The sequence below is a fragment of the Drosophila elegans genome, unplaced genomic scaffold (genome assembly GCF_018152505.1).
Source record: "Drosophila elegans isolate 14027-0461.03 unplaced genomic scaffold, ASM1815250v1 contig_271, whole genome shotgun sequence".
In the NCBI taxonomy this organism is placed as follows: domain Eukaryota; kingdom Metazoa; phylum Arthropoda; class Insecta; order Diptera; family Drosophilidae; genus Drosophila; species Drosophila elegans.
Window position 1 is genome coordinate 1427866 of NW_024545647.1, and position 27886 is coordinate 1455751.

General features: G+C 33.6%; 1 protein-coding gene across 2 annotated transcripts; it reads left to right on the top strand.

The window, feature by feature from the left end:
• Positions 1-27886, top strand: LOC108136906 (mitochondrial import inner membrane translocase subunit Tim17-A). 2 transcript variants are annotated; one of them, XM_041708549.1, is made up of 7 exons: positions 8-245; positions 350-527; positions 6878-7254; positions 12126-12502; positions 17307-17683; positions 22487-22863; positions 27666-27886. In XM_041708549.1, exons 1-3 carry the CDS (start codon positions 102-104, stop codon positions 7075-7077), a joined length of 522 nt encoding a protein of 173 aa, XP_041564483.1. In that variant the 5' UTR covers positions 8-101; the 3' UTR covers positions 7078-7254; positions 12126-12502; positions 17307-17683; positions 22487-22863; positions 27666-27886. The 2 variants fall into 2 exon arrangements, with proteins under 2 accessions (XP_017113867.1, XP_041564483.1); XM_017258378.2 differs by lacking the exons at positions 350-527; positions 12126-12502; positions 17307-17683; positions 22487-22863; positions 27666-27886 and having other exon boundaries at positions 1-245; positions 6878-6911.

Sequence of the window (27886 nt, forward strand, 5' to 3'; positions counted from 1 at the left end):
TTACTATCTCTATGCACATGGGAAAGAAATTGTAAGCAATTATAACCCGATACAATTTATTTAAACAATTGTGTTGGTCGTATTCGAACTAAATAAAAGAAATGGAAGAATACGCCCGAGAACCTTGCCCATATAGAATTGTAGACGATTGTGGGGGTGCTTTTGCTATGGGATGTATTGGAGGTGGAGTGTTCCAAGCTATTAAAGGGTTTCGTAATGCACCTGCTGGCATAAACAGAAGATTGGTAAGTGTTGTAACTTTTAAATATAATGTTTAATCTGCAACGTATTATTTGATAAGTCACTAAAATGTCATGGCATAAATCTGAATATAGAAATTGTTTTTTAGATCGGAAGTATAATTGCAATAAAAACTCGTTCACCCGTTATCGCAGGCAATTTTGCTGTGTGGGGTGGTATGTTTAGTACTATCGACTGCACACTCGTGCACTTTAGGAAAAAAGAAGATCCATGGAACTCCATCATAAGCGGTGCTGCAACTGGAGGAATTTTAGCTGCAAGAAATGGTACGGAATTGGATAATTTATGTCTAAAAAAAGCCATGTATTTTCGCATTTATTATTTTTTTTTTTCAATTTATAACCTTTAAATCATTAAGTCAGCCTCATTTCGTAAAATATTACACCTACACTTAAATTAACTACTACACCTTAACGTAAAAAGATTTGGGTATTCCCTTAATGACAATCTCTGAAATGTTGAAATTCGGTCAGCTTTTCTATGCAAATTTAACTGACTGAAATTTCAACAGTTCGGCAATCCAGAGCCTGCTGAATATTTTGTTGTATTTCTAAAAAATCAGGGTAGTCGCTCTTTCGAATGGCGAATGAAACACTGGTTCCAACATATTTCCAAATAAAGAAGTTTAGACAATTCATTGCTTGTTAGTTCGTATTTCCGCTTTTCCTAGGCAAAGCTAAACTTGGACAAACTTAGCTTGGGAAAAAACAGGAGCTGGAACAGCTGTTTAATGAAACAGCTGTTTGACGATTTCAGCAGAAAACACTTTTATACCTTTGCAGAGGGTTTAATAATTTAGTCAGAAGTTTGCAAAATATATATATTCTTGATCAGCATCACTAGGAGAGTCGATCAACCCATGTCCGTCTATCCGTCCTTTTCTACGCAATCTTTCTTTCAGTTTTAAACCTATCTGCATGAAACTTTCCCAAAAGTTGTATTTCTATTGCAGGTAGTGCATAAGTCGGAACGAGTCGGAACAATCGGAAAAATATATAAACAAAAATTATAACTTTGCTGTTTTTTAATTTTTTGTAGTTCTTCGACAAATAATAATGGTTAAATATTTCAGAATATTGGTATAAATTTCATCAAAATCGGACGACTATATTATATGGCTCGCATGAAAACAATTATAATATATAAAAAAAGTTTATTTATTTAATTTAATTTTGCTGTTTTGTAATTTTTTAAAAATTATTTGTGACAATTTGACAGTTCAGAATTACGCTTTTAATTCTGTTTGAATCGGAAAACGGTATCGTATAGCTGTCATATAAACTATAGAATCATTGAGCTGCAAGTCATCATAGCTTCAATTCTTTTAAACATATAGCAAATCATATTTACTTTTTGAAATAGCTGCAAGGGTATATGAGCTTCGGCTTGCTGAAGTTTGCTTCCTTTCTTGTTTTTATATGTAGTTTTTTGAATCTGTGCAAAAGTAGCTGATCTGATGTCAAAAAGAGAACGTTAAATTTAATTTAATCTAACAAATTGGATAATATTGCATCTTGTTCTTCAATAAATACCACTAACCATTCAACATACATGTAGACTGGTGTTTTCATACAACCAAAATGGACACGAAATTTCTTAATCGGCAAGCCCCCGGCGCTTCGTGTGCATTCGGGTTTTTTGCTCTCTTATTCTTACTCTCATTTTTATGCTCGCGGACTCATTGCACTCATTGCATGCGTGATCATGCATTCTTATACACGGGAGTATGTGTGCTTTTATTTCATTTCGACGCATCAAGAATATTTTGTCTTTTGCTATTTTTCAAACTTGGTACCCTAAGAATATGGTGGTATTTACCATTTACCCGAACGCACACGAAGCTCCGGGGCCTGCTGCTGAAAACCCGGGGGCCTGCCGATTAAGAAATTTTGTGCCCATTTTGGTTGTATGAAATGACCAGTCTATATGTTGTATGGTTAGTGATATTATTTTAAGATAAGCCATCAAAAGATTTTACTTATTATGATTAAGGGTTAAATCTATTAAAAGAATCACGGTTTGGACTTTTTTTGACGATACTGTTAAAATCTTCAAAAAAATAGTTCAAATTGAATTTAGTAAATAGTAATGGTACATCATGTAAAGGAAAAATCTCAGGTTTTACTAAAAAAAATCTGTTAAATTTTTGTTTTAAATGTAAATGAAAATGTTGCTTGTGTAAAGAAAAAGTGTTCAAAACGATTAGTGCAGTAACTTAGAAGTTACGATGGACACCGACTTTCAAAACGTGAGTTGTGGACAAAGCGTGTAAAGTTCTGAGCACTAGAACTAGTGAACAGATAAAAAAAGGTACCTTCGTCCATTTTTTTCTGATCGTCTTAAAATTTAGACACAACATTCTTGAGAAACATTGTCTTGGGACAACAAACAATTTAAAAACCATTAAATATTATGTGTGCTCCGGACTGTTGGAAAGCGGCAAAAATAATTCCGATTCCTAAATCAAATAATGAGTACAGACCCATCTCCATTTTACCATACCTATCAAAGGTATTTGAGAATCTCATGGCTGATCAAATTAATAAATTTATGTCCGACAATGAAATGCTTACTAATAATCAGTCTGGTTTTAGGAAAAACAGAAGCTGTACCTCAGCTATTATAAAAATTGCAGACGACATAAGGGAACAAATAGACGAAAACAATGTTACACTCTTAGTTTTAGTAAGGTCTTCGATACAGTAAACCATAATGTCCTTTGTGCAAAACTACGTAATATGTTTATGTTTTCTAAAACTTCTGTCAAACTTGTGTCTTCGTACCTACAAAATCGTCGTCAATCTGTTGTACTGTCTAGCGTTTCGTCCTCATATGAAAATGTTAATCGTGGTGTACCCCAAGGGTCTGTGCTTGGTCCCTTATTGTTTACCTTATATGTTAATGACCTTCCCAATGCGTTATCTGAATGTAATGTACACTTGTATGCTGATGATGTCCAAATGTATGTGAGTCGTCCTTTAAACAGAATAAATGAATGTATAGATGTTTGTAACAGAGAACTTGAACGTGTAAATGAGTGGGCCGGCAACAATGGACTTGGGATCAACACATCAAAATCAAAATGTCTTGTCATAAGTAAAAGAAAGATAATTTTTAACAATTTGCAGCCACTGAGTATGAATAGCACGCCACTTGAGTACGTTGATACAGCTGTAAACTTAGGTTTTACATTCAACAGAACTCTTACCTGGAATGATCATATTAAAAAGTCTGTAGGGAAAACATATGGCATAATAAGGACATTATCCGTAACTAAAAATTGCCTGCCCACCCATATACGTTTACTAATAGCTAAAACCTGCATTGTTCCAGCGCTATTTTATGGAGTAGAAGTTTTTTCAAACTGTGACACTACCAGTAAGAACAAAATTAAAGTTCTATTTAATTGCATAGCCAGGTATATAATCAACCAGCCACATACAGTTCATGTATCAGAATTTTCGCTGAAAATATTCGATATCTCGCTAAATGAATGGATGAAGATGCGGAACTTAATTTTTCTGCAAAAAATTATTTTCCAAAAAGAACCTTTGTATCTATTCGAAAAACTTCAATTTACATCCTCTAGAAGAGCAAACAATCTTACTTGCATAAGACCTAGATCATTGACATCCGAAAGACAATTTTTAATTAATGCAGCTCCCAAACCATCTTAAAAATATTAGCAGTGCCACGCAGTTCAAGATAAAATTATTCACACACCTTAAAAACACTATTACGTAAATTAAAGTAAAAATAGAAGGCGACTTAGGTTAGTTTTTATGAAAATTAGTTTTAAGTATAATGTAACAATTAAATATTTGCTAACTCGTAGTGACTAGCGCATTAACTTATAAGTTATAAGTTAGCGCATTAACTTATAACTTGTAGCGTTAGGATGAAATTTTATAATAAATACAAATACAAATCGGACGACTAGAACATAAATCTCCCATAGGAACAATAAAAATATTAAATTATTTTTTTTTTAATTAAACAAAATAGATTTTATTTTTGATACAGCTGTTGTAGTGATGACAGTTAGCGTCAGTTAGCCTTAGGCTAAAAAAACAGGTATCAGTCTTTAGAGTCCCCAAGGGACCCAGAATGTTAGATAGCGTTGGCAAATCTTAAATTTTATGATTTGTAACTGCTACCTTACTTTTTTAACATTATTTTCCTAGAGTTTTATCTTCATATTCTTATCAGTCGCCAATTACTTCGCAAGATGTCGCCAAAACAATACAAGTATAAGCATTAGCACGTCAGCTGGGTCATCATCTACCAGCACTGTTACAACGGTGAGTTCCGCCCTCACAACACACATTGTAACCCACCTACAAATGCCGGCTTAAGCATATAGGTACCGTCATTACAACCTGAAAATGCATCAAACCGCCCTATGCTATGTAAATGTAAAGCGTAAGCTTAGCACGCAACCCAAAAAAACGTTTTTAAATTGGCCAAGATCCAAAACCCTCCTTACGAAAATAAGTTCGCACTGCTGGACGGCGATCAAGACCCCAAGGCCATGCCGCCTCCCATTTACCTTCGTGAAACAATAAGCAATGAGCTGGTAAACACAATTAATCGCCTCATCGGCGAGCATACGTTTCGCGTAATCTCACCGACCAAGGAAAACCAAAACGCATATTCTAAATGAGGAGAACTACCGAATCGTAACCAAAGGGCACCAGTTTGAAAGCAGCAAAAGGCTGCAAATGGAAATAAAAGGAATTGAACCTAACGTTTCTAGTGACGTTAAGTTCGTGCTTTAGATTTAGATTTGATTAAAATCGGACGACTATATCATATAGCTCCCATGAAAAAATCGAAATATAAAAATGTATAAACAATTTTTTTTTTAATTCTTCTGGATAAAATAATAGTTTAATTAATTAATTAGTTTTATTAAAATCGGATAACGATATCGTATAGCTGCCTAGGAACGATCGAATAATTGAGCTGAAAATCATCATAGTAAAATGTATTTAAGCATATACGCTTATACTTCAAAATTGAATAACCTTCCGAAAAGCCACAACACCCGATCATTTTCAAAGTTTCAGGGTTCTCCGAAATCAAAAGACTTTCTTAAGCTCTTAGTATGGACAAACTCTTATAAAAGCGATTCCTTTTGATTGCCATATAATTTATTAAGATCGGACTATTCTATTCCGGTGCTGCTGGTCTGCCATCCACAGTGATAAAGTATGTTTTTAACTCGAAATATTATTAGGCGTACCGCCTAATCTCCCAAAACAGATCAGGGACGGCGTTTTTGCAAAGAGTTTGACCTTTGTTAAACAAAGTATGTTTTAATTCAAAATTTGATTATGCGATGCATCATATCTCCTAAAACTTCAAGAAATATGATCAAAATTTGTTTTTTGCCTAATCGAAACCGTAACCGAAATATAAAGCAACCGGATTAACCTTAACCGGGACCGAAATATTTGTACCGGTTTTGCTAATGTGTCCTTAGAAAACAAAATCCGTATAACACATTCATATGTCGGATCGTGCAAATTTTTTCTTTTCAGAGGATTTTTTACAATCCAGAAAAAAAATAAGCATACAAAAATGTCGCGACCAAAAACAAATACCAACCGAAAATTGTACACGTTTTATACGTAGTAGTAATTAGTTTGAAAAGATGTGTCGGTAAATATATTGTATTAATTCGGTAATATAAAGTTTGTAAGCGTACATATTAACATATGTAAAAAACCCCAAGTATCTAGAAACTACAAACATTCTATGCGCAAAAACCTTACTCGCTGTAATCATTAAAATATAACATGTTGTTTTATTTAAACCGGTACATTACCGGTAACCGTAACATTTATTGGTTGGGGTACCGTAGCCGCAACTTAAATAAAACATTTAAACCGAACCCGTAATCGAAATGGTTATATTGGTTGTAACCGTAACACTAAGTGAACGCAATATTTGATTTGGTTTTAAGCCATGCTTGCAAGAAAAATTATCACAAAGTTTTTTTTAAATTATTTCAGCGATGTTTTTTTTTTTTTAATTTTAAAAGACCGTATAATTTCAAGAGTAAAACAAACTTTCTGTGGTCATCAAGCAATTTGTAAAAACATTTGGTGCCATTCTTTCCTAGAATGCGGAAACGTATTAAAAATTAATGACTTTCCGTTAATAAGACACCCACAAGCCAATGTCATAAATTGTTATTGCCAACCAAAAACTTCCGACATCAAGGAAAACTGGATTATCTTTGCATTATTGGACCTTACGATCATTGTACCACAATTTGTTATGTTTTAAAGAACAAATAATCAGCGGCTTAGTAGTAACTCCGCAATCGATAGTTGTGGTAGCTAAAATGTTGTTTTAGGGCTACCACGATAATCCCTATATTTTCTTAAGTGTTCACAACAATTTTTTTATTTTTATTTATCGCTTTAAAGTAATATTGCAGACAGACAAGAAAAAGAATTATTTCACTTTTTTTACGCAAGATCAGTAAATAAATTTGTTATTCTTTCACATAACAAGCACATTAATATAATTTAAATAGAACTTCAAAATAAATACCAACTGATTTTTATTTAATATATGTCTCTCCAAATTTTGTTCTTGTTCGTAGGTGTTCCAGCTATGGCGGGTAGTGCTATAATAGGAGGCGTACTCCTGGCTCTAATTGAGGGTGTTGGAATATTATTTACCAGAATATCCGCCGATCAGTTCAGAAATCCGTTACCACCAGCAGAAGACCCCGCTGTTCTTGGAGATCCTGGAAGTAATTATTCGTTTGGATCCAATTCAAACCAAAAAAATTATCAATAAAATGACGACCATTTAAAAAAACGGCGATGTATTGTATATTATGAACATTTCTGTTGGGTTCCTTCAAGAATTGAAAACTTGTATGCTCTATCCTTGCTAGAGAAACCTTTCCTTACACCCCTGTACTTCGCTCGATCGGAGCAGTAGTTTTGAAGTTGTGACACCGACTTTTAAAACGTGAGTTGTGGGAAAAACGTTGTAAAGTTCGAACACTAGTACACTAGCACTGTGAACGCAAAAAAAAAACATTCCTTAGTAAATTTTTCTCCGATCAACTTAAAATTTAGACACAACTTTCTTAGGAAATAAAACATTATTTTAGGACAAACCGAATTAAAAATCTACTCCCCAACTTGAGCTTCTCAACATATTTATTTTGCATTGTGTGGCTTAATCGTGACCAAATATAATTGGGTATAACTTTTCAAAACCTTAGTTTTTCTCGAAATGGTGAGCTAAGCAGACATTTTGCTTTATCAAAATCATTGAAATTGAAAAGGAAAAATTTTAAGAAAATTAAAACCGTATTTCTCTAAATTTAAGATCTGACTTTATTTTGGAACATCTAATATACTTATTTAAAATCAAGTCAAATACAAGGAAGGAAGCAAGCTTCGGCAAGCCGAAGTTCATATATCTTGCAGCTATTGCAAAACTTAAATATTCTTGAAAACACTAAAATTATGATTTACTTGCGTATATGGTTAAAAACATTGATGATTTGCAGCTCAATTGTTTGATAGTTCCTACGGTTTTCCGTTTTTAATAAAATTAAAAGCGTAATTCTGAACTGTCAAATTATTAATAGGTCAAAAAAAAAAAAAAATTATAAAAAAAAAATCCAAATAAAAAAGTGAAAATTAAAAAAAAAAATTTTTTTATTATTTTCATGGTAGTTTTATGTTACAGTCGTCCGATTTTGATGACATTTAAACCGTAATTCTGAAATATTTAACTATAACTATATGTCCAAGAACTAATAAAAAATTAAAAAACAGCAAAGTTATAATTATAAAACTGCGTTTCTGAGCCTAAAGGTAAAAGTAAATTCAGAAAAAGGACGTTTTTGCATAATTTTTAGGTTAACCTTTATTAAATTAAATTTTTTTTAAATCGAAACTTGACTAAGCGGTTCTTCTCCTAAAACTTTAAAAAATGGGAAAAGAGCATTACTTGCAAGCAAAATTACCTCAAATTAATTTAAAACTGTTTCCGCGATGTTTTTTTGCGTAGTTAAAGAGGTTGACCTGCGTACCACATGGAAGCGTTCTTGGGCCTAGCCTTTACCTCCTGTATACGGCAGATTTACCCTCAAACTAGCAACTGATGTCATCCACGTTCGCCGATTTTAAGTTGCTCAATATGTCCAATTAAGGCATCAGCACAACGAGCTTCTCATTTAGCCCAGTTGTAAAAATGGTTATCTGATTGGCGCATTAATGCAAACGAGCAAAAATGCAAACACATTACCTTCACCCTTAACAATAAAAATTTACCGCAATTATCACTCAATAACGTATTGATACCATCTACAAATGAAGTTACATATTTTAGAGTACACCTAGATAGGTGTCTCAGTGTCTGGAGGAAGCACATATAAGCAAAGCGCGAACAACTAACCTGCATTGGCTAATAAACTTCCGCATACTAACACTGTTATAAGGCCTGCTTGAAAATATGGCTGCGAGCTATGTGGCAATGCCAGAAACAGCAATAAAGAGCTGATTCAAAGAGCACAGTCAAAAGTGCTAAGAACTATAACCGCAGCTCCCTGTTACATCCGCAACACAGTCATCAACAAAACCTTAAAAATCCCATTAGTGAAAGAAGAAATTACCCAACTACAAGCCAAATACTTATCCAAATTATCAACGCACTCAAACCAGCAAGCACGCGATCTCTGCGAAACTAGAACACAAACGAGACTAGGAAGAAATGACTTACCAGCCCGTTAGCTAAAGAGACCACTCATCAACCAAATGGCCCTATTAAAGTAAATTTGTAGATTCAACAAATAAATAAAATTTCATAAAAAATAAAAGATCCGTATATCTCAACGCTTAGTAGACGATATAACGGAAAGCGAACCAAATTTTGGGAAGTCAACGAAAAAGAGCATCGTAGAGCTCATAGAAGTCCAAAGGAATTCCATTTTCAAATCCTATCGAAATATTATCTCCCCAGGACGGCTAGTATCATTCGCGCACAACTTTCTACTTGCTCTACTTGTAAATTGCATAAGTTTAGCAGACACCCGAATAAACTAGCATTACAACCAACACCTATGCTCCATTGTGTGCAGTATACATATTTGTAGATGCGGAAGTATTCCGGCGCCCGAAGCACCAGACTATGTTGGTGTTGTAAGACCAATTTCGGTTGGATGGGTTAATAAACTTTTTACAAGTTTTGCCGTGCAAATTACTCACACAAATGAAATGAAATGAATGATTACGAACAAGTGTCACTGTATTGTTTGGTAAACCACCTGATTTTGAACTCAAGTTAAACGTTGGGGATACGGTGGAGGATTAAAGACAAACATTATTTTTTTTTGCAATTCAAAAACTGAATAAATGTTTTGCTGCATTCGCGCAAAAAAACAAAATAAAATCTTGTTTTTCTATTTTTGAGGAAGGTTTTTCTTAAAAGCTTACATCATGAAATTGTTGTTATTGAATAAATTCCTGCCCGCAAATAAAAAGTCTGACCGTAAAAAATAACATGGCACTCAAAAGATATTGCTTTTATAAGGATTTTTTTGCGTTCTAAGACTTTTAAAACGTCAATTGGTTCAGGAGTAATGGGGATGGAAGTGCGAAAAACGTAAAAATATAATTTACACGTTGGCCTATCGCAAAGTATTTTAAAATAATTATTTTCTATGCTGGCGTATCTGAATTCGCCAGACAAATGTATTTTGTATTTGCATTTCGTTTCCGTGAAATTTGTTCCGAAGTTAACAAAGAAATAACATAGAGTAATTTCGATTCCGCGAGGATTTTTCGGAAGTGAAAACTGGAGCTAGTCTCGGTATTTCGAATCCGTGTGAATCTTTCGGATGCGAAAACTGGAACAGGGCTGATATTTTTAATGAGCATCTCTAGGAGACTTGATCTAGGCTTCCCCGTCTAGCTGTATGTCCGTCCGTCGCTCTGTCCGCCCTTCCGTCTGCCCGTTTCTCCTCAAAATTGTCTTTCAGTTTTAAAGCTATCTGCATGAAACATTTCCAAAAGTTGTCTTTCTCTTAGGAAAAATCGGGGAGAAAAATTTAAAAATTACAGCGTTGCCGTTTTTAAGTTTTTTTTGTTCCTACATTTTTTTGTTTAGATTTGATTAAAATCGGACGACTATATCATATAGCTCCCTTGAAAATATCGAAATTTTAAAATGTACAAACAAATATTTTTTTTAATTCTTCTGGATAAAATATTAGTTTAATTAATTAATTAGTTTTATTAAAATCGGAAAACGATATCGTATAGCTGCCTAGGAACGATCGAATAATTGATCTGAAAATCATCATAGTAAAATGTATTTAAGTATATATGCTTATAATTCAAAATTGAATAACCTTTCGAAAAGCCCCAACACCCGTTCATTTTCAAAGTTCCAGGGTTCTCCGAAATCAAACGACTTTCTTAAACTCTTAGTATGGACAAACTCTTATAAAAGCGATTGCTTTTGATTGCCATATAATTTATTAAGATCGGACTATTCTATTCCGGTGCTGATGGTCTGCCGTCCACAGTGATAAAGTATGTTTTTAACTCGAAATTTTATTAGGCGTATCGCCTAATCTCCCAAAACAGATCAGGGACGGCGTTTTTGCAAAAGGTTTGCGTTGACCTTTGTTAAACAAAGTATGTTTTAATTCAAAATTTTATTATGCGATGCATCATATCTCCTAAAACTTCAAGAAATATGGTCAAAATTTCACTTGCAAGCATGGTTTCGTAAGCGTTATGCCTAACCGGTATAACCTAATCAAAACCGTAAACGAATCCGAAAACAAAACCAAAAAATTAGTTTTTTGCCTAATCGAAACCGTAACCGAAACATATAGCAACCGGATTAACCTTAACCGGGACCGAAATATTTGTACCGGTTTTGCTAATGTGTCCTTAGAAAACATAATCCGTATAACAAATTCATATATCAGATCGTGAAAAATTTTTCTTTTCAGAGGATTTTTTACAATCCAGAAAAAAATAAGCATACAAAAATGCCGCGACCAAAAACAAATACCAACCGAAAATTTTACACGTTTTACACGTAGTAGTAGTTAGTTTGAAAAAGATGTGTCGGTAAATATATAGTATTAATTTGGTAATATGAAGTTGGTAAGCGTACATATTAACATATGTAAAAAAACCACAAGTATCTAGAAACTACAAACATTCTATGCGCAAAAACCTTACTCGCTCTAATCATTAAGAAATATAACATATTTTTTTTTTTTTTGTTAATTTCAAAAGGCCGTATAATTTCAAGAGTAAAACAAACTTTCTGTGGTCATCAAGCAATTTGTAAAAACATTTGGTGCCATTCTTTCCTAGAATGCGGAAACGTATTAAAAATTAATGACTTTCCGTTAATAAGACACCCACAAGCCAATGTCATAAATTGTTATTGCCAACCAAAAACTTCCGACATCAAGGAAAACTGGATTATCTTTGCATTATTGGACCTTACGATCATTGTACCACAATTTGTTATGTTTTAAAGAACAAATAATCAGCGGCTTAGTAGTAACTCCGCAATCGATAGTTGTGGTAGCTAAAATGTTGTTTTAGGGCTACCACGATAATCCCTATATTTTCTTAAGTGTTCACAACAATTTTTTTATTTTTATTTATCGCTTTAAAGTAATATTGCAGACAGACAAGAAAAAGAATTATTTCACTTTTTTTACGCAAGATCAGTAAATAAATTTGTTATTCTTTCACATAACAAGCACATTAATATAATTTAAATAGAACTTCAAAATAAATACCAACTGATTTTTATTTAATATATGTCTCTCCAAATTTTGTTCTTCTTCGTAGGTGTTCCAGCTATGGCGGGTAGTGCTATAATAGGAGGCGTACTCCTGGCTCTAATTGAGGGTGTTGGAATATTATTTACCAGAATATCTGCCGATCAGTTCAGAAATGCGTTACCACCAGCAGAAGACCCCGCTGTTCTTGGAGATCCTGGAAGTAATTATTCGTTTGGATCCAATTCAAACCAAAAAAATTATCAATAAAATGACGACCATTTAAAAAAACGGCGATGTATTGTATATTATGAACATTTCTGTTGGGTTCCTTCAAGAATTGAAAACTTGTATGCTCTATCCTTGCTAGAGAAACCTTTCCTTACACCCCTGTACTTCGCTCGATCGGAGCAGTGGTTTTGAAGTTGTGACACCGACTTTTAAAACGTGAGTTGTGGGAAAAACGTTGTAAAGTTCGAACACTAGTACACTAGCACTGTGAACGCAAAAAAAAAACATTCCTTAGTAAATTTTTCTCCGATCAACTTAAAATTTAGACACAACTTTCTTAGGAAATAAAACATTATTTTAGGACAAACCGAATTAAAAATCTACTCCCCAACTTGAGCTTCTCAACATATTTATTTTGCATTGTGTGGCTTAATCGTGACCAAATATAATTGGGTATAACTTTTCAAAACCTTAGTTTTTCTCGAAATGGTGAGCTAAGCAGACATTTTGCTTTATCAAAATCATTGAAATTGAAAAGGAAAAATTTTAAGAAAATTAAAACCGTATTTCTCTAAATTTAAGATCTGACTTTATTTTGGAACATCTAATATACTTATTTAAAATCAAGTCAAATACAAGGAAGGAAGCAAGCTTCGGCAAGCCGAAGTTCATATATCTTGCAGCTATTGCAAAACTTAAATATTCTTGAAAACACTAAAATTATGATTTACTTGCGTATATGGTTAAAAACATTGATGATTTGCAGCTCAATTGTTTGATAGTTCCTACGGTTTTCCGTTTTTAATAAAATTAAAAGCGTAATTCTGAACTGTCAAATTATTAATAGGTCAAAAAAAAAAAAATTATAAAAAAAAAATCCAAATAAAAAAGTGAAAATTAAAAAAAAAATTTTTTTTATTATTTTCATGGTAGTTTTATGTTACAGTCGTCCGATTTTGATGACATTTAAACCGTAATTCTGAAATATTTAACTATAACTATATGTCCAAGAACTAATAAAAAATTAAAAAACAGCAAAGTTATAATTATAAAACTGCGTTTCTGAGCCTAAAGGTAAAAGTAAATTCAGAAAAAGGACGTTCTTCTCCTAAAACTTTAAAAAATGGGAAAAGAGCATTACTTGCAAGCAAAATTACCTCAAATTAATTTAAAACTGTTTCCGCGATGTTTTTTTGCGTAGTTAAAGAGGTTGACCTGCGTACCACATGGAAGCGTTCTTGGGCCTAGCCTTTACCTCCTGTATACGGCAGATTTACCCTCAAACTAGCAACTGATGTCATCCACGTTCGCCGATTTTAAGTTGCTCAATATGTCCAATTAAGGCATCAGCACAACGAGCTTCTCATTTAGCCCAGTTGTAAAAATGGTTATCTGATTGGCGCATTAATGCAAACGAGCAAAAATGCAAACACATTACCTTCACCCTTAACAATAAAAATTTACCGCAATTATCACTCAATAACGTATTGATACCATCTACAAATGAAGTTACATATTTTAGAGTACACCTAGATAGGTGTCTCAGTGTCTGGAGGAAGCACATATAAGCAAAGCGCGAACAACTAACCTGCATTGGCTAATAAACTTCCGCTTACTAACACTGTTATAAGGCCTGCTTGAAAATATGGCTGCGAGCTATGTGGCAATGCCAGAAACAGCAATAAAGAGCTGATTCAAAGAGCACAGTCAAAAGTGCTAAGAACTATAACCGCAGCTCCCTGTTACATCCGCAACACAGACATCAACAAAACCTTAAAAATCCCATTAGTGAAAGAAGAAATTGCCCAACTACAAGCCAACTACTTATCCAAATTATCAACGCACTCAAACCAGCAAGCACGCGATCTCTGCGAAACTAGAACACAAACGAGACTAGGAAGAAATGACTTACCAGCCCGTTAGCTAAAGAGACCACTCATCAACCAAATGGCCCTATTAAAGTAAATTTGTAGATTCAACAAATAAATAAAATTTCATAAAAAATAAAAGATCCGTATATCTCAACGCTTAGTAGACGATATAACGGAAAGCGAACCAAATTTTGGGAAGTCAACGAAAAAGAGCATCGTAGAGCCCATAGAAGTCCAAAGGAATTCTATTTTCAAATCCTATCGAAATATTATCTCCCCAGGACGGCTAGTATCATTCGCGCGCAACTTTCTACTTGCTCTACTTGTAAATTGCATAAGTTTAGCAGACACCCGAATAAACTAGCATTACAACCAACACCTATGCTCCATTGTGTGCAATATACATATTTGTAGATGCGGAAGTATTCCGGCGCCCGAAGCACCAGACTATGTTGGTGTTGTAAGACCAATTTCGGTTGGATGGGTTAATAAACTTTTTACAAGTTTTGCCGTGCAAATTACTCACACAAATGAAATGAAATGAATGATTACGAACAAGTGTCACTGTATTGTTTGGTAAACCACCTGATTTTGAACTCAAGTTAAACGTTGGGGATACGGTGGAGGATTAAAGACAAACATTATTTTTTTTTGCAATTCAAAAACTGAATAAATGTTTTGCTGCATTCGCGCAAAAAAACAAAATAAAATCTTGTTTTTCTATTTTTGAGGAAGGTTTTTCTTAAAAGCTTACATCATGAAATTGTTGTTATTGAATAAATTCCTGCCCGCAAATAAAAAGTCTGACCGTAAAAAATAACATGGCACTCAAAAGATATTGCTTTTATAAGGATTTTTTTGCGTTCTAAGACTTTTAAAACGTCAATTGGTTCAGGAGTAATGGGGATGGAAGTGCGAAAAACGTAAAAATATAATTTACACGTTGGCCTATCGCAAAGTATTTTAAAATAATTATTTTCTATGCTGGCGTATCTGAATTCGCCAGACAAATGTATTTTGTATTTGCATTTCGTTTCCGTGAAATTTGTTCCGAAGTTAACAAAGAAATAACATAGAGTAATTTCGATTCCGCGAGGATTTTTCGGAAGTGAAAACTGGAGCTAGTCTCGGTATTTCGAATCCGTGTGAATCTTTCGGATGCGAAAACTGGAACAGGGCTGATATTTTTAATGAGCATCTCTAGGAGACTTGATCTAGGCTTCCCCCGTCTAGCTGTATGTCCGTCCGTCGCTCTGTCCGCCCTTCCGTCTGCCCGTTTCTCCTCAAAATTGTCTTTCAGTTTTAAAGCTATCTGCATGAAACATTTCCAAAAGTTGTCTTTCTCTTAGGAAAAATCGGGGAGAAAAATTTAAAAATTACAGCGTTGCCGTTTTTAAGTTTTTTTTGTTCCTACATTTTTTTGTTTAGATTTGATTAAAATCGGACGACTATATCATATAGCTCCCTTGAAAATATCGAAATTTTAAAATGTACAAACAAATATTTTTTTTAATTCTTCTGGATAAAATATTAGTTTAATTAATTAATTAGTTTTATTAAAATCGGAAAACGATATCGTATAGCTGCCTAGGAACGATCGAATAATTGATCTGAAAATCATCATAGTAAAATGTATTTAAGTATATATGCTTATAATTCAAAATTGAATAACCTTTCGAAAAGCCCCAACACCCGTTCATTTTCAAAGTTCCAGGGTTCTCCGAAATCAAACGACTTTCTTAAACTCTTAGTATGGACAAACTCTTATAAAAGCGATTGCTTTTGATTGCCATATAATTTATTAAGATCGGACTATTCTATTCCGGTGCTGATGGTCTGCCGTCCACAGTGATAAAGTATGTTTTTAACTCGAAATTTTATTAGGCGTATCGCCTAATCTCCCAAAACAGATCAGGGACGGCGTTTTTGCAAAAGGTTTGCGTTGACCTTTGTTAAACAAAGTATGTTTTAATTCAAAATTTTATTATGCGATGCATCATATCTCCTAAAACTTCAAGAAATATGGTCAAAATTTCACTTGCAAGCATGGTTTCGTAAGCGTTATGCCTAACCGGTATAACCTAATCAAAACCGTAAACGAATCCGAAAACAAAACCAAAAAATTAGTTTTTTGCCTAATCGAAACCGTAACCGAAACATATAGCAACCGGATTAACCTTAACCGGGACCGAAATATTTGTACCGGTTTTGCTAATGTGTCCTTAGAAAACATAATCCGTATAACAAATTCATATATCAGATCGTGAAAAATTTTTCTTTTCAGAGGATTTTTTACAATCCAGAAAAAAAATAAGCATACAAAAATGCCGCGACCAAAAACAAATACCAACCGAAAATTTTACACGTTTTACACGTAGTAGTAGTTAGTTTGAAAAAGATGTGTCGGTAAATATATAGTATTAATTTGGTAATATGAAGTTGGTAAGCGTACATATTAACATATGTAAAAAAACCACAAGTATCTAGAAACTACAAACATTCTATGCGCAAAAACCTTACTCGCTCTAATCATTAAGAAATATAACATATTGTTTTTTTTTTTTTGTTAATTTCAAAAGGCCGTATAATTTCAAGAGTAAAACAAACTTTCTGTGGTCATCAAGCAATTTGTAAAAACATTTGGTGCCATTCTTTCCTAGAATGCGGAAACGTATTAAAAATTAATGACTTTCCGTTAATAAGACACCCACAAGCCAATGTCATAAATTGTTATTGCCAACCAAAAACTTCCGACATCAAGGAAAACTGGATTATCTTTGCATTATTGGACCTTACGATCATTGTACCACAATTTGTTATGTTTTAAAGAACAAATAATCAGCGGCTTAGTAGTAACTCCGCAATCGATAGTTGTGGTAGCTAAAATGTTGTTTTAGGGCTACCACGATAATCCCTATATTTTCTTAAGTGTTCACAACAATTTTTTTATTTTTATTTATCGCTTTAAAGTAATATTGCAGACAGACAAGAAAAAGAATTATTTCACTTTTTTTACGCAAGATCAGTAAATAAATTTGTTATTCTTTCACATAACAAGCACATTAATATAATTTAAATAGAACTTCAAAATAAATACCAACTGATTTTTATTTAATATATGTCTCTCCAAATTTTGTTCTTCTTCGTAGGTGTTCCAGCTATGGCGGGTAGTGCTATAATAGGAGGCGTACTCCTGGCTCTAATTGAGGGTGTTGGAATATTATTTACCAGAATATCTGCCGATCAGTTCAGAAATGCGTTACCACCAGCAGAAGACCCCGCTGTTCTTGGAGATCCTGGAAGTAATTATTCGTTTGGATCCAATTCAAACCAAAAAAATTATCAATAAAATGACGACCATTTAAAAAAACGGCGATGTATTGTATATTATGAACATTTCTGTTGGGTTCCTTCAAGAATTGAAAACTTGTATGCTCTATCCTTGCTAGAGAAACCTTTCCTTACACCCCTGTACTTCGCTCGATCGGAGCAGTGGTTTTGAAGTTGTGACACCGACTTTTAAAACGTGAGTTGTGGGAAAAACGTTGTAAAGTTCGAACACTAGTACACTAGCACTGTGAACGCAAAAAAAAAACATTCCTTAGTAAATTTTTCTCCGATCAACTTAAAATTTAGACACAACTTTCTTAGGAAATAAAACATTATTTTAGGACAAACCGAATTAAAAATCTACTCCCCAACTTGAGCTTCTCAACATATTTATTTTGCATTGTGTGGCTTAATCGTGACCAAATATAATTGGGTATAACTTTTCAAAACCTTAGTTTTTCTCGAAATGGTGAGCTAAGCAGACATTTTGCTTTATCAAAATCATTGAAATTGAAAAGGAAAAATTTTAAGAAAATTAAAACCGTATTTCTCTAAATTTAAGATCTGACTTTATTTTGGAACATCTAATATACTTATTTAAAATCAAGTCAAATACAAGGAAGGAAGCAAGCTTCGGCAAGCCGAAGTTCATATATCTTGCAGCTATTGCAAAACTTAAATATTCTTGAAAACACTAAAATTATGATTTACTTGCGTATATGGTTAAAAACATTGATGATTTGCAGCTCAATTGTTTGATAGTTCCTACGGTTTTCCGTTTTTAATAAAATTAAAAGCGTAATTCTGAACTGTCAAATTATTAATAGGTCAAAAAAAAAAAAAATTATAAAAAAAAAATCCAAATAAAAAAGTGAAAATTAAAAAAAAAATTTTTTTTATTATTTTCATGGTAGTTTTATGTTACAGTCGTCCGATTTTGATGACATTTAAACCGTAATTCTGAAATATTTAACTATAACTATATGTCCAAGAACTAATAAAAAATTAAAAAACAGCAAAGTTATAATTATAAAACTGCGTTTCTGAGCCTAAAGGTAAAAGTAAATTCAGAAAAAGGACGTTCTTCTCCTAAAACTTTAAAAAATGGGAAAAGAGCATTACTTGCAAGCAAAATTACCTCAAATTAATTTAAAACTGTTTCCGCGATGTTTTTTTGCGTAGTTAAAGAGGTTGACCTGCGTACCACATGGAAGCGTTCTTGGGCCTAGCCTTTACCTCCTGTATACGGCAGATTTACCCTCAAACTAGCAACTGATGTCATCCACGTTCGCCGATTTTAAGTTGCTCAATATGTCCAATTAAGGCATCAGCACAACGAGCTTCTCATTTAGCCCAGTTGTAAAAATGGTTATCTGATTGGCGCATTAATGCAAACGAGCAAAAATGCAAACACATTACCTTCACCCTTAACAATAAAAATTTACCGCAATTATCACTCAATAACGTATTGATACCATCTACAAATGAAGTTACATATTTTAGAGTACACCTAGATAGGTGTCTCAGTGTCTGGAGGAAGCACATATAAGCAAAGCGCGAACAACTAACCTGCATTGGCTAATAAACTTCCGCTTACTAACACTGTTATAAGGCCTGCTTGAAAATATGGCTGCGAGCTATGTGGCAATGCCAGAAACAGCAATAAAGAGCTGATTCAAAGAGCACAGTCAAAAGTGCTAAGAACTATAACCGCAGCTCCCTGTTACATCCGCAACACAGACATCAACAAAACCTTAAAAATCCCATTAGTGAAAGAAGAAATTGCCCAACTACAAGCCAACTACTTATCCAAATTATCAACGCACTCAAACCAGCAAGCACGCGATCTCTGCGAAACTAGAACACAAACGAGACTAGGAAGAAATGACTTACCAGCCCGTTAGCTAAAGAGACCACTCATCAACCAAATGGCCCTATTAAAGTAAATTTGTAGATTCAACAAATAAATAAAATTTCATAAAAAATAAAAGATCCGTATATCTCAACGCTTAGTAGACGATATAACGGAAAGCGAACCAAATTTTGGGAAGTCAACGAAAAAGAGCATCGTAGAGCCCATAGAAGTCCAAAGGAATTCTATTTTCAAATCCTATCGAAATATTATCTCCCCAGGACGGCTAGTATCATTCGCGCGCAACTTTCTACTTGCTCTACTTGTAAATTGCATAAGTTTAGCAGACACCCGAATAAACTAGCATTACAACCAACACCTATGCTCCATTGTGTGCAATATACATATTTGTAGATGCGGAAGTATTCCGGCGCCCGAAGCACCAGACTATGTTGGTGTTGTAAGACCAATTTCGGTTGGATGGGTTAATAAACTTTTTACAAGTTTTGCCGTGCAAATTACTCACACAAATGAAATGAAATGAATGATTACGAACAAGTGTCACTGTATTGTTTGGTAAACCACCTGATTTTGAACTCAAGTTAAACGTTGGGGATACGGTGGAGGATTAAAGACAAACATTATTTTTTTTTGCAATTCAAAAACTGAATAAATGTTTTGCTGCATTCGCGCAAAAAAACAAAATAAAATCTTGTTTTTCTATTTTTGAGGAAGGTTTTTCTTAAAAGCTTACATCATGAAATTGTTGTTATTGAATAAATTCCTGCCCGCAAATAAAAAGTCTGACCGTAAAAAATAACATGGCACTCAAAAGATATTGCTTTTATAAGGATTTTTTTGCGTTCTAAGACTTTTAAAACGTCAATTGGTTCAGGAGTAATGGGGATGGAAGTGCGAAAAACGTAAAAATATAATTTACACGTTGGCCTATCGCAAAGTATTTTAAAATAATTATTTTCTATGCTGGCGTATCTGAATTCGCCAGACAAATGTATTTTGTATTTGCATTTCGTTTCCGTGAAATTTGTTCCGAAGTTAACAAAGAAATAACATAGAGTAATTTCGATTCCGCGAGGATTTTTCGGAAGTGAAAACTGGAGCTAGTCTCGGTATTTCGAATCCGTGTGAATCTTTCGGATGCGAAAACTGGAACAGGGCTGATATTTTTAATGAGCATCTCTAGGAGACTTGATCTAGGCTTCCCCGTCTAGCTGTATGTCCGTCCGTCGCTCTGTCCGCCCTTCCGTCTGCCCGTTTCTCCTCAAAATTGTCTTTCAGTTTTAAAGCTATCTGCATGAAACATTTCCAAAAGTTGTCTTTCTCTTAGGAAAAATCGGGGAGAAAAATTTAAAAATTACAGCGTTGCCGTTTTTAAGTTTTTTTTGTTCCTACATTTTTTGTTTAGATTTGATTAAAATCGGACGACTATATCATATAGCTCCCTTGAAAATATCGAAATTTTAAAATGTACAAACAAATATTTTTTTTAATTCTTCTGGATAAAATATTAGTTTAATTAATTAATTAGTTTTATTTAAATCGGAAAACGATATCGTATAGCTGCCTAGGAACGATCGAATAATTGATCTGAAAATCATCATAGTAAAATGTATTTAAGTATATATGCTTATAATTCAAAATTGAATAACCTTTCGAAAAGCCCCAACACCCGTTCATTTTCAAAGTTCCAGGGTTCTCCGAAATCAAACGACTTTCTTAAACTCTTAGTATGGACAAACTCTTATAAAAGCGATTGCTTTTGATTGCCATATAATTTATTAAGATCGGACTATTCTATTCCGGTGCTGATGGTCTGCCGTCCACAGTGATAAAGTATGTTTTTAACTCGAAATTTTATTAGGCGTATCGCCTAATCTCCCAAAACAGATCAGGGACGGCGTTTTTGCAAAAGGTTTGCGTTGACCTTTGTTAAACAAAGTATGTTTTAATTCAAAATTTTATTATGCGATGCATCATATCTCCTAAAACTTCAAGAAATATGGTCAAAATTTCACTTGCAAGCATGGTTTCGTAAGCGTTATGCCTAACCGGTATAACCTAATCAAAACCGTAAACGAATCCGAAAACAAAACCAAAAAATTAGTTTTTTGCCTAATCGAAACCGTAACCGAAACATATAGCAACCGGATTAACCTTAACCGGGACCGAAATATTTGTACCGGTTTTGCTAATGTGTCCTTAGAAAACATAATCCGTATAACAAATTCATATATCAGATCGTGAAAAATTTTTCTTTTCAGAGGATTTTTTACAATCCAGAAAAAAAATAAGCATACAAAAATGCCGCGACCAAAAACAAATACCAACCGAAAATTTTACACGTTTTACACGTAGTAGTAGTTAGTTTGAAAAAGATGTGTCGGTAAATATATAGTATTAATTTGGTAATATGAAGTTGGTAAGCGTACATATTAACATATGTAAAAAAACCACAAGTATCTAGAAACTACAAACATTCTATGCGCAAAAACCTTACTCGCTCTAATCATTAAGAAATATAACATATTGTTTTTTTTTTTTTGTTAATTTCAAAAGGCCGTATAATTTCAAGAGTAAAACAAACTTTCTGTGGTCATCAAGCAATTTGTAAAAACATTTGGTGCCATTCTTTCCTAGAATGCGGAAACGTATTAAAAATTAATGACTTTCCGTTAATAAGACACCCACAAGCCAATGTCATAAATTGTTATTGCCAACCAAAAACTTCCGACATCAAGGAAAACTGGATTATCTTTGCATTATTGGACCTTACGATCATTGTACCACAATTTGTTATGTTTTAAAGAACAAATAATCAGCGGCTTAGTAGTAACTCCGCAATCGATAGTTGTGGTAGCTAAAATGTTGTTTTAGGGCTACCACGATAATCCCTATATTTTCTTAAGTGTTCACAACAATTTTTTTATTTTTATTTATCGCTTTAAAGTAATATTGCAGACAGACAAGAAAAAGAATTATTTCACTTTTTTTACGCAAGATCAGTAAATAAATTTGTTATTCTTTCACATAACAAGCACATTAATATAATTTAAATAGAACTTCAAAATAAATACCAACTGATTTTTATTTAATATATGTCTCTCCAAATTTTGTTCTTCTTCGTAGGTGTTCCAGCTATGGCGGGTAGTGCTATAATAGGAGGCGTACTCCTGGCTCTAATTGAGGGTGTTGGAATATTATTTACCAGAATATCTGCCGATCAGTTCAGAAATGCGTTACCACCAGCAGAAGACCCCGCTGTTCTTGGAGATCCTGGAAGTAATTATTCGTTTGGATCCAATTCAAACCAAAAAAATTATCAATAAAATGACGACCATTTAAAAAAACGGCGATGTATTGTATATTATGAACATTTCTGTTGGGTTCCTTCAAGAATTGAAAACTTGTATGCTCTATCCTTGCTAGAGAAACCTTTCCTTACACCCCTGTACTTCGCTCGATCGGAGCAGTGGTTTTGAAGTTGTGACACCGACTTTTAAAACGTGAGTTGTGGGAAAAACGTTGTAAAGTTCGAACACTAGTACACTAGCACTGTGAACGCAAAAAAAAAACATTCCTTAGTAAATTTTTCTCCGATCAACTTAAAATTTAGACACAACTTTCTTAGGAAATAAAACATTATTTTAGGACAAACCGAATTAAAAATCTACTCCCCAACTTGAGCTTCTCAACATATTTATTTTGCATTGTGTGGCTTAATCGTGACCAAATATAATTGGGTATAACTTTTCAAAACCTTAGTTTTTCTCGAAATGGTGAGCTAAGCAGACATTTTGCTTTATCAAAATCATTGAAATTGAAAAGGAAAAATTTTAAGAAAATTAAAACCGTATTTCTCTAAATTTAAGATCTGACTTTATTTTGGAACATCTAATATACTTATTTAAAATCAAGTCAAATACAAGGAAGGAAGCAAGCTTCGGCAAGCCGAAGTTCATATATCTTGCAGCTATTGCAAAACTTAAATATTCTTGAAAACACTAAAATTATGATTTACTTGCGTATATGGTTAAAAACATTGATGATTTGCAGCTCAATTGTTTGATAGTTCCTACGGTTTTCCGTTTTTAATAAAATTAAAAGCGTAATTCTGAACTGTCAAATTATTAATAGGTCAAAAAAAAAAAAAAAATTATAAAAAAAAAATCCAAATAAAAAAGTGAAAATTAAAAAAAAAAATTTTTTTTATTATTTTCATGGTAGTTTTATGTTACAGTCGTCCGATTTTGATGACATTTAAACCGTAATTCTGAAATATTTAACTATAACTATATGTCCAAGAACTAATAAAAAATTAAAAAACAGCAAAGTTATAATTATAAAACTGCGTTTCTGAGCCTAAAGGTAAAAGTAAATTCAGAAAAAGGACGTTCTTCTCCTAAAACTTTAAAAAATGGGAAAAGAGCATTACTTGCAAGCAAAATTACCTCAAATTAATTTAAAACTGTTTCCGCGATGTTTTTTTGCGTAGTTAAAGAGGTTGACCTGCGTACCACATGGAAGCGTTCTTGGGCCTAGCCTTTACCTCCTGTATACGGCAGATTTACCCTCAAACTAGCAACTGATGTCATCCACGTTCGCCGATTTTAAGTTGCTCAATATGTCCAATTAAGGCATCAGCACAACGAGCTTCTCATTTAGCCCAGTTGTAAAAATGGTTATCTGATTGGCGCATTAATGCAAACGAGCAAAAATGCAAACACATTACCTTCACCCTTAACAATAAAAATTTACCGCAATTATCACTCAATAACGTATTGATACCATCTACAAATGAAGTTACATATTTTAGAGTACACCTAGATAGGTGTCTCAGTGTCTGGAGGAAGCACATATAAGCAAAGCGCGAACAACTAACCTGCATTGGCTAATAAACTTCCGCTTACTAACACTGTTATAAGGCCTGCTTGAAAATATGGCTGCGAGCTATGTGGCAATGCCAGAAACAGCAATAAAGAGCTGATTCAAAGAGCACAGTCAAAAGTGCTAAGAACTATAACCGCAGCTCCCTGTTACATCCGCAACACAGACATCAACAAAACCTTAAAAATCCCATTAGTGAAAGAAGAAATTGCCCAACTACAAGCCAACTACTTATCCAAATTATCAACGCACTCAAACCAGCAAGCACGCGATCTCTGCGAAACTAGAACACAAACGAGACTAGGAAGAAATGACTTACCAGCCCGTTAGCTAAAGAGACCACTCATCAACCAAATGGCCCTATTAAAGTAAATTTGTAGATTCAACAAATAAATAAAATTTCATAAAAAATAAAAGATCCGTATATCTCAACGCTTAGTAGACGATATAACGGAAAGCGAACCAAATTTTGGGAAGTCAACGAAAAAGAGCATCGTAGAGCCCATAGAAGTCCAAAGGAATTCTATTTTCAAATCCTATCGAAATATTATCTCCCCAGGACGGCTAGTATCATTCGCGCGCAACTTTCTACTTGCTCTACTTGTAAATTGCATAAGTTTAGCAGACACCCGAATAAACTAGCATTACAACCAACACCTATGCTCCATTGTGTGCAATATACATATTTGTAGATGCGGAAGTATTCCGGCGCCCGAAGCACCAGACTATGTTGGTGTTGTAAGACCAATTTCGGTTGGATGGGTTAATAAACTTTTTACAAGTTTTGCCGTGCAAATTACTCACACAAATGAAATGAAATGAATGATTACGAACAAGTGTCACTGTATTGTTTGGTAAACCACCTGATTTTGAACTCAAGTTAAACGTTGGGGATACGGTGGAGGATTAAAGACAAACATTATTTTTTTTTGCAATTCAAAAACTGAATAAATGTTTTGCTGCATTCGCGCAAAAAAACAAAATAAAATCTTGTTTTTCTATTTTTGAGGAAGGTTTTTCTTAAAAGCTTACATCATGAAATTGTTGTTATTGAATAAATTCCTGCCCGCAAATAAAAAGTCTGACCGTAAAAAATAACATGGCACTCAAAAGATATTGCTTTTATAAGGATTTTTTTGCGTTCTAAGACTTTTAAAACGTCAATTGGTTCAGGAGTAATGGGGATGGAAGTGCGAAAAACGTAAAAATATAATTAACACGTTGGCCTATCGCAAAGTATTTTAAAATAATTATTTTCTATGCTGGCGTATCTGAATTCGCCAGACAAATGTATTTTGTATTTGCATTTCGTTTCCGTGAAATTTGTTCCGAAGTTAACAAAGAAATAACATAGAGTAATTTCGATTCCGCGAGGATTTTTCGGAAGTGAAAACTGGAGCTAGTCTCGGTATTTCGAATCCGTGTGAATCTTTCGGATGCGAAAACTGGAACAGGGCTGATATTTTTAATGAGCATCTCTAGGAGACTTGATCTAGGCTTCCCCGTCTAGCTGTATGTCCGTCCGTCGCTCTGTCCGCCCTTCCGTCTGCCCGTTTCTCCTCAAAATTGTCTTTCAGTTTTAAAGCTATCTGCATGAAACATTTCCAAAAGTTGTCTTTCTCTTAGGAAAAATCGGGGAGAAAAATTTAAAAATTACAGCGTTGCCGTTTTTAAGTTTTTTTTTTCCTACATTTTTTTGTTTAGATTTGATTAAAATCGGACGACTATATCATATAGCTCCCTTGAAAATATCGAAATTTTAAAATGTACAAACAAATATTTTTTTTAATTCTTCTGGATAAAATATTAGTTTAATTAATTAGTTTTATTAAAATCGGGAAACGATATCGTATAGCTGCCTAGGAACGATCGAATAATTGATCTGAAAATCATCATAGTAAAATGTATTTAAGTATATATGCTTATAATTCAAAATTGAATAACCTTTCGAAAAGCCCCAACACCCGTTCATTTTCAAAGTTCCAGGGTTCTCCGAAATCAAACGACTTTCTTAAACTCTTAGTATGGACAAACTCTTATAAAAGCGATTGCTTTTGATTGCCATATAATTTATTAAGATCGGACTATTCTATTCCGGTGCTGATGGTCTGCCGTCCACAGTGATAAAGTATGTTTTTAACTCGAAATTTTATTAGGCGTATCGCCTAATCTCCCAAAACAGATCAGGGACGGCGTTTTTGCAAAAGGTTTGCGTTGACCTTTGTTAAACAAAGTATGTTTTAATTCAAAATTTTATTATGCGATGCATCATATCTCCTAAAACTTCAAGAAATATGGTCAAAATTTCACTTGCAAGCATGGTTTCGTAAGCGTTATGCCTAACCGGTATAACCTAATCAAAACCGTAAACGAATCCGAAAACAAAACCAAAAAATTAGTTTTTTGCCTAATCGAAACCGTAACCGAAACATATAGCAACCGGATTAACCTTAACCGGGACCGAAATATTTGTACCGGTTTTGCTAATGTGTCCTTAGAAAACATAATCCGTATAACAAATTCATATATCAGATCGTGAAAAATTTTTCTTTTCAGAGGATTTTTTACAATCCAGAAAAAAATAAGCATACAAAAATGCCGCGACCAAAAACAAATACCAACCGAAAATTTTACACGTTTTACACGTAGTAGTAGTTAGTTTGAAAAAGATGTGTCGGTAAATATATAGTATTAATTTGGTAATATGAAGTTGGTAAGCGTACATATTAACATATGTAAAAAAACCACAAGTATCTAGAAACTACAAACATTCTATGCGCAAAAACCTTACTCGCTCTAATCATTAAGAAATATAACATATTGTTTTTTTTTTTTTTGTTAATTTCAAAAGGCCGTATAATTTCAAGAGTAAAACAAACTTTCTGTGGTCATCAAGCAATTTGTAAAAACATTTGGTGCCATTCTTTCCTAGAATGCGGAAACGTATTAAAAATTAATGACTTTCCGTTAATAAGACACCCACAAGCCAATGTCATAAATTGTTATTGCCAACCAAAAACTTCCGACATCAAGGAAAACTGGATTATCTTTGCATTATTGGACCTTACGATCATTGTACCACAATTTGTTATGTTTTAAAGAACAAATAATCAGCGGCTTAGTAGTAACTCCGCAATCGATAGTTGTGGTAGCTAAAATGTTGTTTTAGGGCTACCACGATAATCCCTATATTTTCTTAAGTGTTCACAACAATTTTTTTATTTTTATTTATCGCTTTAAAGTAATATTGCAGACAGACAAGAAAAAGAATTATTTCACTTTTTTTACGCAAGATCAGTAAATAAATTTGTTATTCTTTCACATAACAAGCACATTAATATAATTTAAATAGAACTTCAAAATAAATACCAACTGATTTTTATTTAATATATGTCTCTCCAAATTTTGTTCTTCTTCGTAGGTGTTCCAGCTATGGCGGGTAGTGCTATAATAGGAGGCGTACTCCTGGCTCTAATTGAGGGTGTTGGAATATTATTTACCAGAATATCTGCCGATCAGTTCAGAAATGCGTTACCACCAGCAGAAGACCCCGCTGTTCTTGGAGATCCTGGAAGTAATTATTCGTTTGGATCCAATTCAAACCAAAAAAATTATCAATAAAATGACGACCATTTAAAAAAA

Bases quoted from the DNA above. Each gene is read 5' to 3' on its own strand.
- LOC108136906 (XM_041708549.1), top strand. From the start codon at position 102: ATGGAAGAATACGCCCGAGAACCTTGCCCATATAGAATTGTAGACGAT. The intron at 246-349 runs GTAAGTGTTGTA...ATTGTTTTTTAG, and splicing joins CTGGCATAAACAGAAGATTG to ATCGGAAGTATAATTGCAAT. The intron at 528-6,877 runs GTACGGAATTGG...TCTTGTTCGTAG, and splicing joins AATTTTAGCTGCAAGAAATG to GTGTTCCAGCTATGGCGGGT.